Source organism: Oncorhynchus nerka, linkage group LG2 (genome assembly GCF_034236695.1).
Source record: "Oncorhynchus nerka isolate Pitt River linkage group LG2, Oner_Uvic_2.0, whole genome shotgun sequence".
Taxonomy (NCBI): Eukaryota; Metazoa; Chordata; class Actinopteri; order Salmoniformes; family Salmonidae; genus Oncorhynchus; species Oncorhynchus nerka.
The window spans coordinates 78744511-78760004 of record NC_088397.1 but is presented as its reverse complement, the minus strand read 5'-3'; the positions used below and the strand labels follow the sequence as shown (position 1 = coordinate 78760004).

Genomic DNA, 15494 nt, shown 5'->3' with positions numbered 1-15494 from the left:
GCTCAGACACAAGAGGCATGTGGCAGGGTCTACAGTCAATCACGGACTACAAGAAGATAACCAGCCCAGTCACGGACCAGGATGTCTTGCTCCCAGGCAGACTAAATAACTTTTTTGCCCGCTTTGAGGACAATACAGTGCCACTGACACGGCCTGCAACGAAAACATGCGGACTCTCCTTCACTGCAGCCGAGGTGAGTAAGACATTTAAACGTGTTAACCCTCGCAAGGCTGCAGGCCCAGACGGCATCCCCAGCCGCGCCCTCAGAGCATGCGCAGACCAGCTGGCCGGTGTGTTTACGGATATATTCAATCAATCCCTATACCAGTCTGCTGTTCCCACATGCTTCAAGAGGGCCACCATTGTTCCTGTTCCCAAGAAAGATAAGGTAACTGAGCTAAACGACTACCGCCCCGTAGCACTCACTTCCGTCATCATGAAGTGCTTTGAGAGACTAGTCAAGGAGCATATCACCTCCACCCTACCTGACACCCTAGACCCACTCCAATTTGCTTACCGCCCAAATAGGTCCACAGACGATGCAATCTCAACCACACTGCACACTGCCCTAACCCATCTGGACAAGAGGAATACCTATGTGAGAATGCTGTTCATCGACTACAGCTCGACATTCAACACCATAGTACCCTCCAAGCTCGTCATCAAGCTCGAGACCCTGGGTCTCGACCCCGCCCTGTGCAACTGCGTACTGGACTTCCTGACGGGCCGCCCCCAGGTGGTGAGGGTAGGCAACAACATCTCCACCCCGCTGATCCTCAACACTGGGGCCCCACAAGGGTGCGTTCTGAGCCCTCTCCTGTACTCCCTGTTCACCCACGACTGCGTGGCCACGCACGCCTCCAACTCAATCATCAAGTTTGCGGATGACACAACAGTGGTAGGCTTGATTACCAACAACGACGAGACGGCCTACAGGGAGGAGGTGAGGGCCCTCGGAGTGTGGTGTCAGGAAAATAACCTCACACTCAACGTCAACAAAACTAAGGAGGTGATTGTGGACTTCAGGAAACAGCAGAGGGAACACCCCCCTATCCACATCGATGGAACATTAGTGGAGAGGGTAGCAAGTTTTAAGTTCCTCGGCATACACATCACAGACAAACTGAATTGGTCCACTCACACAGACAGCATCGTGAAGACGGCGCAGCAGCGCCTCTTCAACCTCAGGAGACTGAAGAAATTCGGCTTGTCACCAAAAGCACTCACAAACTTCTACAGATGCACAATCGAGAGCATCCTGGCGGGCTGTATCACCGCCTGGTACGGCAACTGCTCCGCCCACAACCGTAAGGCTCTCCAGACGGTAGTGAGGTCTGCACAACGCATCACCGGGGGCAAACTACCCGCCCTCCAGGACACCTACACCACTCGATGTTACAGGAAGGCCATAAAGATCATCAAGGACAACAACCACCCGCGCCACTGCCTTTTCACCCCGCTATCATCCAGAAGGCGAGGTCAGTACAGGTGCATCAAAGCTGGGGCCGAGAGACTGAAAAACAGCTTCTATCTCAAGGCCATCAGACTGTTAAACAGGCACCACTAACATTGAGTGGCTGCTGCCAGTACACTGACACTGACACTGACTCAACTCCAGCCACTTTAATAATGGGAATTGATGGGAAATGATGTAAAATATATCACTAGCCACTTTAAACAATGCTACCTTATATAATGTTACATACCCTACAGTATTCATCTCATATGCATACGTATATACTGTACTCTATATCATCTACTGCATCCTTATGTAATACATGTATCACTAGCCACTTTACCTATGCCACTTTGTTTACATACTCATCTCATATGTATATACTGTACTCGATACCATCTACTGTATCTTGCCTATGCTGCTCTGTACCATCACTCATTCATATATCTTTATGTACATATTCTTTATCCCCTTACACTGTGTATAAGACAGTAGTTTTGGAATTGTTAGTTAGATTACTTGTTGGTTATTACTGCATTGTCGGAACTAGAAGCACAAGCATTTCGCTACACTCGCATTAACATCTGCTAACCATGTGTATGTGACAAATAAAATTTGATTTGATTTGGTCTCCAACCTGACTCAGCCAATCTCCTCATGTGCCCCCTCCCAAATAAAAATTGGGGGGCTGCCTCTAGTGCTCCGCTGTGCCAACTCCTCGTACTGTCGCCGCTCTGCTTTTGCCGCCTCTATCTCCTCCCTTGTACGCCGATACTCTCCAGCCTTTGCCCAGGGTCCCTTGCCTTCCAAGATCTCCTCCCATGTCCATTCCTCCAGAAAACGCTGCTCCTCCCGGCCACGCCGCTTGGTCCGTTTGTGGTGGGTAGTTCTGTTACGATCGTCGTCACGGAAATGACCGGACCAAGGTGCAGCGCGAAAATACAAAACATAGAATGCCCACCCCACATCACACCCTGACCTAACCAAATAGATAAATAAAACGGCTCTCTCAGGTCAGGGCGTGACATTCAAACTGTGAAGTGGCCTTTTTAAAGTGAGGAGACTGTTTCACTTGGTCAGCTCTAAGTAATCTCTTATGGCATTCAGAAAATACTGATGTAGTATTCAGAAACATTAAAATGGGTAACACTTCATCCACTGTGTGATTTGTATTTTTTGTATTTATTATGAATCCCCATTAGCTGCTGCCAAAGCAGCAGCTACTCTTCCTGAGGTCCAGCCAAATTAATGCAGTTTATACCATTTTAAAACATTACAATACATTCACAGATTTCATAACACACTGTGTGCCCTCAGGCCCCTACTCCACCACATATCTACATGACTAAATCCATGTGTATGTATAGTGCGTATGTTAACGTATGTGTGTGTGTATGCGTGTGTCTGTGCCAATGTTTGTGTTGCTTCACAGTCCCCGCTGTTCCATAAGGTGTTTTTTTAATCTGTTTTTTTAATCTAATTTTACTGCTTGCGTCAGTTACTTGATGTGGAATAGAATTCCATGTAGTTATGGCTCTATGTAGTACTGTGTGCCTCCCATAGTCTGTTCTGGATTTGAGGACTGTGAAGAGACCTCTTGTGGCATGTCTTGTGGGGTATGCATGGGTGTCCGAGCTGTGTGCCAGTAGTTTAGATAGACAGCTTGGTGCATTCAACATGTCAATCTCAATCTCTCTTCCACTTTCAGCCAGGGGAGATTGGCATGCATAGTATTAATATTAGCTCTCTGTGTACATCCAAGGGCCAGCAGTGCTGCCCTGTTCTGAGCCAATTGCAAATTCCCTAAGTCCTTTTTTGTGGCACCTGACCACACGACTGAACAGTACTGAACAGTACTCGCCTGTAGGACCTGCCTTGTTGATAGTGTTGTTAAGAAGGCAGAGCATCGCTCTATTATAGACAGACTTCTACCCATCTTAGCTACTACTGTCACTACTCCTACCGAAAGTGGCTCCCCTTCCTGTTTGGGTGGTGCTCGGCGGTCGTCGTCACCGGCCTACTAGCTGCCACTGATCCCTTTTCCCCCTTTTCTGTTTATTGACAGCACCTGTGTTTAGTTTAGGCTATTGGTTGGGCTTTATTTACCAGCCGGCCCGCCTGCTGGTTGTGCAGGATTATTTCAGTGTACATGTGTACACGGCTGTATGTCATGGTTGTCCGTGTGTTTGGATTTTTGCTGGACTGTTTACGTCCTCCGTGTTTGGGGCATTTGTTTGGGTTGGTGTCTGTTCACCGTTGTGGTGCATTAAAAAGTAGCGCTCCCCACTACACCCCGGGCGTTACAACTACGGCATCAACATGTTTTGACCATGACAGTTTACAATCTAGTGTTACTCCAAGCAGGTTAGTCATCTCAACTTGCTCAATTTTCACATTATTTATTACAAGATTTAGTTGAGGTTTAGGGAGTGTTTTGTTCCAAATACAATGCTTTTAGTTTTTAGAAACATTTAAGGCTAACTGGTCTAATCAGCCACCCACTCTAAAACTAACTGCAGCTCTTTGTTGAGTGTTGCAGTCATTTCAGTCGCTGTAGTAGCTGACTTGTATAGTGTTGAGTCATCCGCATACATAGAAACTCTGGCTTTACTCAAAGTCAGTGGCATGTCATTAGTAAAAATGGAAAAAAGCAAGGGGCCTAATCAGCTACCCTGGGAAATTCCTGATTCTACCTGGATTATATTTTATAGGCTTCCATTAAAGAACACCCTCTGTGTTTTGTTAGACATGCAACTCTTTATCCACATTATAACAGGGGGTGTAAAGCCATGACACATACATTTTTCCAGCAGCAGACTATGATCAATAATGTCAAAAGCTGCACTGAAGTCTAACAAGACAGCCTCCACAATCATTTTATCATCAATTTCTTTCAGCCAATCATTAGTAATCTATGTAAGTGCTGTGCGTGTTGAGTGTCCTTACCTATATAAGCATGCTGAAATTCTGTTGTCAATTTGTTTTTTGTAAAATAGCATTGTATCTAGTCAAACAAAAAAAATTCCAGAAGTTTACTAAGGGTTGGTAACAGGCTGATTGGTCGGCTATTTGAGCCAGTAAAGGGGGCTTTACTATTCTTGGGTAGCGGAATGACTTTAGCTTCCCTCCGGGGCTGAGGGCACACGCTCTCTAGTAGGCTTAAATTGAATATGTGGCAAATAGGAGTGGCAATATCGTCTGCTATTATCCTCAGTAATTGTCCATCTAGATTGTCAGACCCTGGTGGCTTGTCATTGTTGATAAACAACAATATATATCGTTTTTTCACCTCTTCCACACGGACTTTACGGAATTCAAAAGTACAATTCTTGTCTTTCATAATTTTGTCCGATATACTTGATATATTTGTGATTGGAGAAGTATTCATACTGTGGAATGACAGAAATCTCTGATTCTGAATCAAGTGTTTGTACATCATTGCAATTTGTTTGTGTGTGAGGCTCATTAACTACTTTTTAGAAATATATAATTCCTTCTGTTCTCATGCCAACAGAAATGTGTTAGTCATCTGCTCGTATATTGGTGTCAAATCCAGCTCTGCCCCCTCTGAGATTTTGCGCCTGAGTGACATATTACAGAGCTCAATGTTTCTTGTTGCCAACTGGGATTTTAATTGCAATGGATGGAAGAACTGGGTTTCTCTTAACTCTACCATTTTCTGCTACACGGGGCTAAAAAATAACAAGAATATCTGGTGTGGTGGTCCAAACAGTCTGTCTAATCAATACGCCATCACATTGACTGCAATTTGTGGGTGGACCCTCTTTTGTGATTAATTGCCTGAATAGAATATCAAGCGATGATGTGTCTGTATTTAGTTTAACCTGAAATGTTGTTGAAGTAAAGCTGATTGTGTGAGATGCTGATCACAGCTATCAGTATGCATGGCACTGACCACTGTATCATGCCCAATTCTTGTAACCAGGGGAGTAATTGATATATACAATCTAGTGGGTCATTATGCTGACCTATTACCAATGATGGATTGACATGCTTTGGGCCACATATTTGCCACATACAGTATTTGAAAATAGGCTGACAACATAACATTCTAAAATGATAGCTGTCCATGGTGCTGATATGTCTCTCACTGTTCAAATGTCAACATAAAGCTTCCTATAACATAGCTTTTTGTTCAAACTCACCTGTTTTGTATTTTAGGGACTCTAGGGAGTAGACTGGACACTGGTTTTATGGACACACAATTGATAGTTTTTCCTGTACAGTGCTAAATTTGAACCATATAGTATCAAACCATCCAATTTTAAGCTTTTTGACCACAGTAAAAGGCCAGCAATAATCTGTATTTTTTCAGAGCCCCATGAAATGACACTATATTTCGATTCTACAAACCCTACTGAATACCCCCCACCACAATTTTACTAAAATAATCATTTTTACTCTATAAGCCAATATGAGCTGAATGCATATACATTGATTTGAATTGGGGGCATTTATTTGAACATGTTTTAAAACCCAAATTGAATGGACATTGAATACTTAAATATGAACAAATATGAACAATTGTTAATATTTTGACAATTATGTTCCATACATCATGAATAAATACAGGTTACTATTTTCTACTATTACATGGGGACCTTTATTTTGAAATTGGTTGAAATTCCCTGACGCGGAAGTACTTTTTATTCTATTTCGCTGACCAGACGCTGATAATGCTTGCTACCATTAGACACCTTGTTAGCAGCAAAACACATATCTTCATAGTAAAACAAATTGTACTTAGATTTCCATCAAAATGTCGAAAATTCAGCTTTTGCAGGTTTTTCTAAACGAGCGCTTAACAGCAGCGGCTGTTGAGATATTAGGGGCTGTGGAAAATACCATAGCAGAGTACCAGGAAGAAATCTCCCGTGCGAAGGAGGAGATCGAACGTCTACAAAGGCTGCTGGATTTGGCTTTCAATCCCGACATAAAGTTACATATTGCAGGTTAGTAGTGAATAGCTATGACCCCGTTATAACAATCTAATTGGACCACCTACCAGGCCATAGCTTTGTCCGGCAACTAGCTACAGTAGCCATTTAAATCATCATTTATAGTCACTTTTATTGTTACAGATATCATTCTGTAACATTCAAAGGAAAAGTCCAAATTGTTCATGTTCATTTTAAATGGCTAGTTGCGAGACGAAGCTAGTCAGGCCACAGCTCATATTTTCTAGCTGGACCTTAACATGGTCCACCCTGTGAGTTATTTGCCAACCCGTGCCTGTTTGGCAACTTTTCCAAGGTCCGGGCATATATCGGTAGAAGGTTCTGATTAGGAAGTCCTCGTTTGTATCACAGATCAGTGCCCAATAAATAATTAGGCCTAAATACAATTGTAGATGCTATCACCCCCAGTCCCCCATCGAAATGAAAAGCAAACATAGATTTCATGTTGTGTTCTTGCTTTGTGTGCACACCTGTCTGTTTTCCTAGTCAGCCTCGCAATTAGCTACAGATTGATACAACATAATGTGATTTAACCAGATCTTTTTAAGAGGTAGGTACAGTTTGGTGTAGCCAAATATTGGACCCAAGAAGCCTAACGTTGCTTCTTAGTCCAAGGACCTTACATTTTCTGTTTAAAAGGCCAATTGGCTCTAGAAGCTAAATACTAAACATGAATCGATTCTCAATCGCGGTACGGTTCTAGAAACATAAATCCCTCTACTTTTATATCACATCAAAATTATTTAACAAATGCAAAATACACACTGTACACTATTTTACCCGTTTTTAACAGTTTGGCCGAGAGTGTTTTTCAGTGACAACACGTTTGTGGCGTCTGTCTTCCGTTTACACACTGGTGTTCAGAGATACATATGGCTAATTAGCACAGATAGTCCACTGTCAAACGTCCGTTTTCCGTAAACAAGCACTGCAATATGGCGGCGTGGGAACCCTAACCCTATAAGTGTGTATCAATTTATTTTTTTTATTTTTTTATTATGTATTGCCAATATGAAAGATAATCCAAGCAAGTCACGTCCCTACACAGGCGCAGGGCCCTGTGAGGATGGAACGTTAGTTGATAGTATTCTTTGTAATGCCTCTGCTGTAAAGTCCCCAAAAAACATTCAGCCACACTCACAACCGGAAGCTGCACTTGACACATTTATGCAATTCCTTATTCCAGTTACTAATATGCATGCACCCATTAAGAAAATGACTGTAAAAACTGTTAAATCCCCTTGGATTGATGAGGAATTGTATGGTTGAGAGGCAAGAGGCAAAAGGAATGGCAAAGAAGTCTGGCATCCCAATCAATTGGCAAGCGTACTGCAAATTTAAGAAAAATTAACTATACTATGAAATAAAAATAAGTAATATAAAGAATGATAGTTAAAAGCTTTGGAGGACCTTAAATTACAAGTTTGGAAAAAAGGCGAACTCTGCTCATTCATGGAATCAGATGGCTCAATGGCAAGATTAGCCAATTTAGGCATGTCATGCCAGCAACAAACGCTGACACTACACATCCAAGTATATCTGACCAAATTATGAAAGACAAGCATTGTACTTTTGAATTATGTAAAGTGAGTGTGGAAGAGGTGATCTAATTATTGTTGTCTATCAACAATGACAAGCCACCGGGGTCTGACAATCTGGATGCAAAATTACTGAGGATAATAGCGGACGGTATTGCCACTCCTATTTGCCATATCTTCAATTTAAGCCTACTAGAAAGTGTGTCCCCTCAGGCCAGGAATAGTAAAGCCCCCTTTACTGGCTCAAATAGCTGACCAATCAGCCTGTTACCAACCCTTAGTAATAAAATACATTTCAGTAAACAAATTGACAACAGAATACACCATATTCTTTTTTATGCACCTTTGAAGTCACAGTGCATAAGAATGTAGTACAAAACATCGGTAGAAAAACTAATACACATACACTGAGTGAAAAAAACATTAGGAACACCTTCCCAATACCCAGTTGCACCTCCTTTTGCCCCCAGCATGCTTATAGGGAAGGGCATTCAACAAGCACAGCACTTACACAAATGACTGACGATTGGCTAAGATAAATTGATGATAAAAAGATTTTTGACATTACTGATCATAGTCTACTGCTGGAAAAACGTATGTGTCATGGCTTTACACCCCCTGTTATAATGTGGATAAAGAGTTACATGTCTAACAGAACACAGAGGGTGTTCTTTAATGGAAGCCTCTCCAACATAATCCAGGTAGAATCAGGAATCACCCAGGGTAACTGTTTAGGCCTTTGCTAACGCTATGCCATTGGCATTGAGTAGAGCCAGTGTGTCTATGTATGCGGATGATTCAACACTATACACGTCAGCTACTGAAATAACTGCAACAAAACATATTGATACAACAGTAGCTAAAATGGGGAGAAGTCTGTCCATAATAAAGCGCTACTCTGCCTTCTTAACAACACTATCAACAAAGCAAGTCCTACAGTTCCTAGTTTTGTTGCACCGAGACTACTGTTCAGTAGTCTGGTCAGGTGCCGCAAAGAGGGATTTAGGAAAATTACAATTGTCTCAGAACTGAGACAGCACGGCACACCCTTAAAAGTACACGGCAAGCTAACATTAATGATATACATGTCAATCTCTCATGGCTTGAAGTGGAAGAGAGATTGACATGTTGAATGTACCGAGCTGTCTGTTTAAACTACTACCATACAGCTCTGTCACCCATGCATACCCCACAAGACATGTCACCAGAGGTCTCCTCACAGTCCCCAAGTCCAGAACAGACTATGGGAGGCGCACAGTACTACATAGAGCCATGACGACATGGAACTCTATCCACATCAAGTAACTGATGCAAGCAGTAGAATCAGATTTTTTTTTTAACTGGTAAAAATACACCTTATGGAACAGCAGGGACTGTGAAGACACACAAAGGTACAGACACACGCGTGCATTGTAATATTGTTGTATGGTGGTATTATACATTTTGTATGGTAGATATGTAGGGGTTTTGTCTTTTGTTTAATATGTAATGTAAGTGCTTTAATGTGTTTGAAACCCAGGAAGGGTTTATATACAAATTCAATGATACCTATTTTCTCAGATTTCCTCATTGTTTGCGCTGTCAAGTTTATAACTAGTGCATGAAATGATACAAAGTCCACCTTTTTAACATGCATCATGTCAGGATCCTGTTGGCGAGTAACATTTACGGTTGTCTCTAATCCAACTAGCATGGTTTCTTCAACATTACTCCCTTCTACTCTTCTCAACGCCTCCAGATAGGAGACATGCTGGACAGCCCTTACTCTTGTCACCTCTGTCTCCTTCACTCTAACAGGGCACTTCATGAATCAGGTGTTTGCTCACTACCATAATTGCAACATTTTGCCTCAACTGGCAAACAATACTCCTCCTGTCTACATACACTTGACACATGTCCAAATAGTTTTATCACACTTCATGGGTTTGGGCACGAAGTCTCTTACAGGGTATCTCACATAACTGAAATATACACTACCGTTCAAAAGTTTGGGGTCACTTAGAAATGTCCTTGTTTTTGAAAGAAAAGCTATTTTTGGGGGGCCATTATAATAACATAAAATTGATCAGAAATACAGTGTAGACCCTGTTAATGTTGTAAATGACTATTGTAGCTGGAAACGGCTAATTATTTTAGGGAATATCTACATATGCGTACAGAGGCCCATTATCAGCAACCATCACTCCTGTGTTCCAATGGCACGTTGTGTTTGCTAATCCAAGTTTATCATTTTAAAAGGCAAATTGATCATTAGAAAACCCTTTTGCAATTATGTTAGCACAGCTGGAAAATGTTGTTTTGATTTAAAGAAGCAATAAAACTGGCCTTCTTTAGGCTAGTTGAGTATCTGGAGCATCAGCATTTGTGGGTTCGATTACAGGCTCAAAATGGCCAGAAACAAATAACTTTTTTCTAAAACTCGTCAGTCTATTCTTGTTCTGAGAAATGAAGGCTTTTCCCATGCGAGAAATTGCCAAGAAACTGAAGATCTCGTACAATGCTGTGTACTACTCCCTTCACAGAACAGCACAAACAGTCTCTAACCAGAATATAAAGAGGAGTGGGAAGCCCTGGTGCACAACTGAGCAAGAGGACAAGTACATTAGTGTCTAGTTTGACAAATGGACGCCTCACAAGTTCTCAACTGGCAGCTTCATTATATAGCACCCGCAAAACACCAGTCTCAATGTCAACAGTGAAGAGGCAACTCCGGAATGCTGGTCTTCTAGGCAGAGTTCCTCTGTCCAGTGTCTGTGTTCTTTTGTCCATCTTAATCTATTATTTTTATTGGCCAGTCTGAGATATGGCCTTTTCTTTGCAACTCTGCCGAGAAGGCCAGCATCCTGGACTCTTCATTGTTGACTTTGAGACTGGTGTTTTGCGGGTACTATTTAATGAAGCTGCCAGTTGAGGACTTGTGAGGCGTCTGTTTCTCAAACTAGACACTCCAATGTACTTGTTCTCTTGCTCAGATTTTGATGCCATTTATCTACTTCCCCAAAATCATATTAACTTTTGGATATCATTTTTATGTCTCTGTGTCCAGTATGAAGGAAGCTGGAGGTAGTTTTGCCAGCCAATGCTAACTAACGTTAGCGCAATGCCTGGAAGTCTGTTTCAAGTTTTAATGTGACATGCACAAGAATAGTGAAATACCTTTTTTTGCAAACTTGCAAAATTCTAGTAGATACCATCATCTTTGGTTAAATCACGCTATCTGGTGTAACAATCTACCTCGCAATATGGGCACCATGCTGCCGCAGACGAAGTAGAATGGAGCGCACGCAAACATTGACATCCATGTTTGGTTTTCATTTGGAGGGGGTGGTAGCATCTAACAATTAGATGTAATTATTTCCTGGGCATCACACAGTGACGCAAACAACACATTCTTTATCAGACCGGTCCACCGACCACGGATATACCCTTCGAAGTGGGAAAAGCGTTGCCAAACAGACACAGGTCGGTAAATAAATCCCACAGTGCATTGTGGGCTAGTGTTATAATGCTAGACTGAGATATAATCTTTGTCTAGAGAAGATGGGCTAGCCAGGCCACTGCCACTAAACACCTGATTCATTCAATTGTTTAGCTGTAATGTTAGAACTATTTACAACTGATGAAATTGAACATTCCAATTGTAGCTTACTGTCGTTAATCTAATAATTGGGCTCAAGGCCACATTGAAATTGAAACTACATCTTATTGATACCCTATTCTTCTCTTCAGACTCCCAGCAGCTCACTCCGCCTGTCCCTGAAGACATTCCTCCTGAGCAGCAGGACTGGAGCCCCAGTCTGGGCCAGGAGGACCCAGAGCCCACTCAGATTAAAGAGGAACAGGAGGAGTTTGTGACCAGTCAGGAGGAAGAGCAGCTTGAAGGGCTGGCGTCTGATATCAAAGAGTTCATATTCACTCTTCCCTGTGTAAAAAGTGACTATGATCCGGACCCTCCTCAGCCCTTATATCTTCCCCAAACCCAGACTATGGAGAACAGAGAGAGGGACTCTCTTCCCACCAAAACAACTGAACAAGACATCAAAACAGAACCTAATGGAGAGGGCTGCAGTGCATCAGAACCAACAAGTGAATCTCAACCCCTCTCTACAGTACACTCAGACTGCTCTGCAACTCAGATTGGGAACAGTGAAAGTGACAATGGGGTGGACTCTGGCGGATTAATGTCAGGGTTACAGCCACTCAAATCAAAGACAACTTGGACGAAGAAAGAACAAAGCTCTAAGATCAGGGAAGCCAGTGAGTTGAAAGTTCCATTGAGGGCGGCTCACTCAGGGGAGAGACCACACAGGTGTCCTGTCTGCAGGAAATGCTTTCTGAAAAGTAGCATTTTAAAAGCACATCAGAGAATTCACACTGGGGAGAAACCATATTTCTGTAATGTATGTGGCAGAAGTTTCAGTCAGAAGGGAACCCTAACGGAACATATGAGAATTCACACTGGGGAGAAACCATATCAGTGCAAAGATTGTGGAAAATGCTTCAGCCGAATGAGAAACTTGGCAGGACATATGAGGATACACACTGGGGAGAAACCATATAAGTGCAGTGATTGTGGCAAGTGCTTTAGTCAGAAGATATGCCTGAAAGATCATATGATGACTCACACAGGGGAGAGATCATATATTTCCCCGCTTTTGCCATCAAACCCCTGCAACATATCCAGATCGCCGCAGCACGCCTGGTGTTCAACTTTCCCAAGCTCTCCCATGTCACCCCGCTCCTCCGCACACTCTACTGGCTTCCAGTCGAAGCTCACATCATCTTTGAGACCCTGGTGCTTGCCTACGGAGCAGGAAGAGGACCTGCCCCTCCCTAACTTCAGGCTATGGTCAAACTCTACACCCCAACCCAAGCACTCCGTTCTGCCACCTCTGGTCTCTTGGCCCTCCCACCCCTACAGGAGGGCAGCTCCCGCTCAGCCCAGTCAAAGCTCTTCTCTGTCTTGGCACCCCAATGGTGGAACAAGCTTCTCCCTAAGTTCAGTACAGCGGAGTCCCTGCCCGAAAACGTCTGACACCCTACTTAAATAACCCCCCCCCCCAAGAGTATAGGTTTAATCACCATGAGCAATGTCAAGCGTCGGCTGGAGTGGTGTAAAGCTCGCTGCCATTGGGCCCTGGAGCAGTGGAAACGCGTTCTCTGTAATGATGAATCACACTTCACCATCTGGCAGTCCAACGGACGAATCTGGGTTTGGCAGATGCCAGGAGAACGCTACCTGCTCCAATACCTAATGCAAACTATAAAGTTTGGTGAAGGAAGAATAATGGTCTGGGGCTGTTTTTCATGGTTCAGGCAAGGCCTCAACTGTACAGCATACAATGACATTCTAGATGATTCTGTGCTTATAACTTTGTGGCAACAGTTTGGGGAAGGTCCTTTCCTGTTTCAGCTTGACAATGCCCCATTCACAAAGCAAGGTCAATACAGAAATGGTTTGTCGAGATCGTTGTGGAAGAACTTGACTGTCCTGCACAGAGCCCTGACCTTCTATCCATGTTGTGAAAATATTGAGAAATTGAGGTTGTCCCTTGATGTTCAATTCATTTTAGATTTTTTTAAATGTACATCTCAAATGTTATTCTTGCTGTTATTTACATATCAAATGTTGATATTTTTTGATGTAATAAAAATGTACTTCCATGTGTATAAAAGGGGCTGAAGTCTTTCAGAATAATTAATGTAGTTTATTCATACAAAATAGACAGAACAACACAAAGGACACTGAGAGACGATTTTTATTTAACATTTATTTAACTAGGCAAGTCAGTTAAGAACAAAATCTTATTTACAATGACAGCGTAGGATCAGTGGGTTAACTGCCTTGTTCAGGGGCAGAATGACAGATTTTTACCTTGTCAGCATAGCGATTCGATCTAGCAACCTTTCGGTTACTGACCCAACGCTCTAACCACTAGGCTACCTGCCTATAAGAAGGTTTTATGTGGTCCAGAGTGTGACGCAATTGCGGATGCCAAATTAAGCTGTACCGCATTGTCCATATTATGTAACGATGCAGAGGGTTCCTTATAGCTCCACATTGATATGATTGGTTGAAGGTAGGTGGGGGCGGTACATCCTGTAGAAACAAACTCACTTCCTTGACAGCTTCCTTCACAACAGCTCACTGCGAAGTGCAAGAAGTATGAATGCCCTGACTTCTGCAGAGGCCGCATCGCAGTAAATGCTGTATGGCTAATGCAGACTCCGGAATGATCATAATTTGGCTTTAATTGTTCAATTATATGACATGTCCAAGAAGATGTACACTGAGTGTAGAAAACATTAAGAACACCTTCCTAATATTTCCCTCAGAACAGCCAAAATTTGTCGGGGCATGGATTCTACAAGGTGTTGAAAGTGTTCCACGGGGATGCTGGATGTTGACTCCAATGCTTGGTGGCTGAATGTTCTTTGGGTGGTGGACACTATTTCTATCCCTCTCACTCTCTCCCCCTCTTCTTTTTGCCTATACATTCTCCCTATAGCTCTCATACCTCTCCCTCTATCTTTATTTCTCTCTCCCTCTCCTCTCTCTCTATGTCTCCCCTATCTCTCCTTGACCCCTATATTGCTCCATATCTCTCCCTCTCCTCTCTCCATACATCTCTCCCTTTATCTCTCCCTCTCCTCTCTTTGTATCTCTCCTTCTCCATCTCCTCTATTCATTTATGTCTCCTTTACATCTCTCCCTATGTCTCCTCTCTCTCTCTCCCTATATATATCTCCCTCTCCCCCATCTCTCCCTTTCCTCCCTATATCGCTCCTCTCCCCCTCCATGTGCCCCTCTACTATTGTCCTCCCCATCTCTCATTTTCTGTCACTTAGGATAATTCTTTATTAATGTGCATTACTCATTTATTATCAGAATTCACAGTTCAGCACACCCTGCGCACACTCTGTATGTGCCTTTGTGTCTGTCTGGGTACGTGTTTGTTAGTGTTTGGCGGGGGAGGAGCGAGTGTGGATTTATGTGCAGGGATGGGTGCATGTCTGTGTTAGGGGCGACAGGGGGTAGAAATGAGCAGGGGTGGGTATGTGAGTGTGTGTATGTCGTGTGTACGCACACGTGTGAATGGAGGAGATCTCATACGGGATATTTCCAGTCAAAGGAATTCTAGAGCCACATTGCAGAGAGATTAAATACAGTCCATCTCTGCCACCTCATTTGTGCACACACGCTGCCATTAAACAATTTCCTTTTCAGAGACCCATCGCTCAGAATCATAGTCATGATATTTTTTTATTTAACCTTTATTTAACCAGGTAGGCAAGTTGAGAACAAGTTCTCATTTACAACTGCGACCTGGCCAAGATAAAGCAAAGCAGTTCGACACATACAACGACACAGAGTAAAACAAACATACAGTCAATAATACAATAGAAAAATAAGTCTATATACAATGTGAGCAAATGAGGTGAGATAAGGGAGGTAAAGGCAAAAAAGGCCATGGTGGCAAAGTAAATACAATATAGCAAGTAAAACACTGGAATGGTAG

At 42.8% G+C, this 15494-nt stretch overlaps 1 protein-coding gene across 1 annotated transcript; it reads left to right on the top strand.

The window, feature by feature from the left end:
• The first annotated feature begins 6126 nt into the window (after positions 1–6126).
• LOC115143047 (zinc finger and SCAN domain-containing protein 31-like) lies at positions 6127–13643 on the top strand. The gene is made up of 2 exons (XM_029683052.2): positions 6127–6430; positions 11704–13643. Exons 1-2 carry the CDS (start codon positions 6238–6240, stop codon positions 13023–13025), a joined length of 1515 nt encoding a protein of 504 aa, XP_029538912.1. The 5' UTR covers positions 6127–6237; the 3' UTR covers positions 13026–13643.
• The last annotated feature ends 1851 nt before the right edge of the window (positions 13644–15494 follow it).

Excerpts from the sequence above, each read along its gene's own strand:
- LOC115143047 (XM_029683052.2), top strand. The coding sequence starts at position 6,238 with ATGTCGAAAATTCAGCTTTTGCAGGTTTTTCTAAACGAGCGCTTAACA. Across the intron at positions 6,431-11,703 it reads CATAAAGTTACATATTGCAG|ACTCCCAGCAGCTCACTCCG; the intron begins GTTAGTAGTGAA and ends TCTTCTCTTCAG.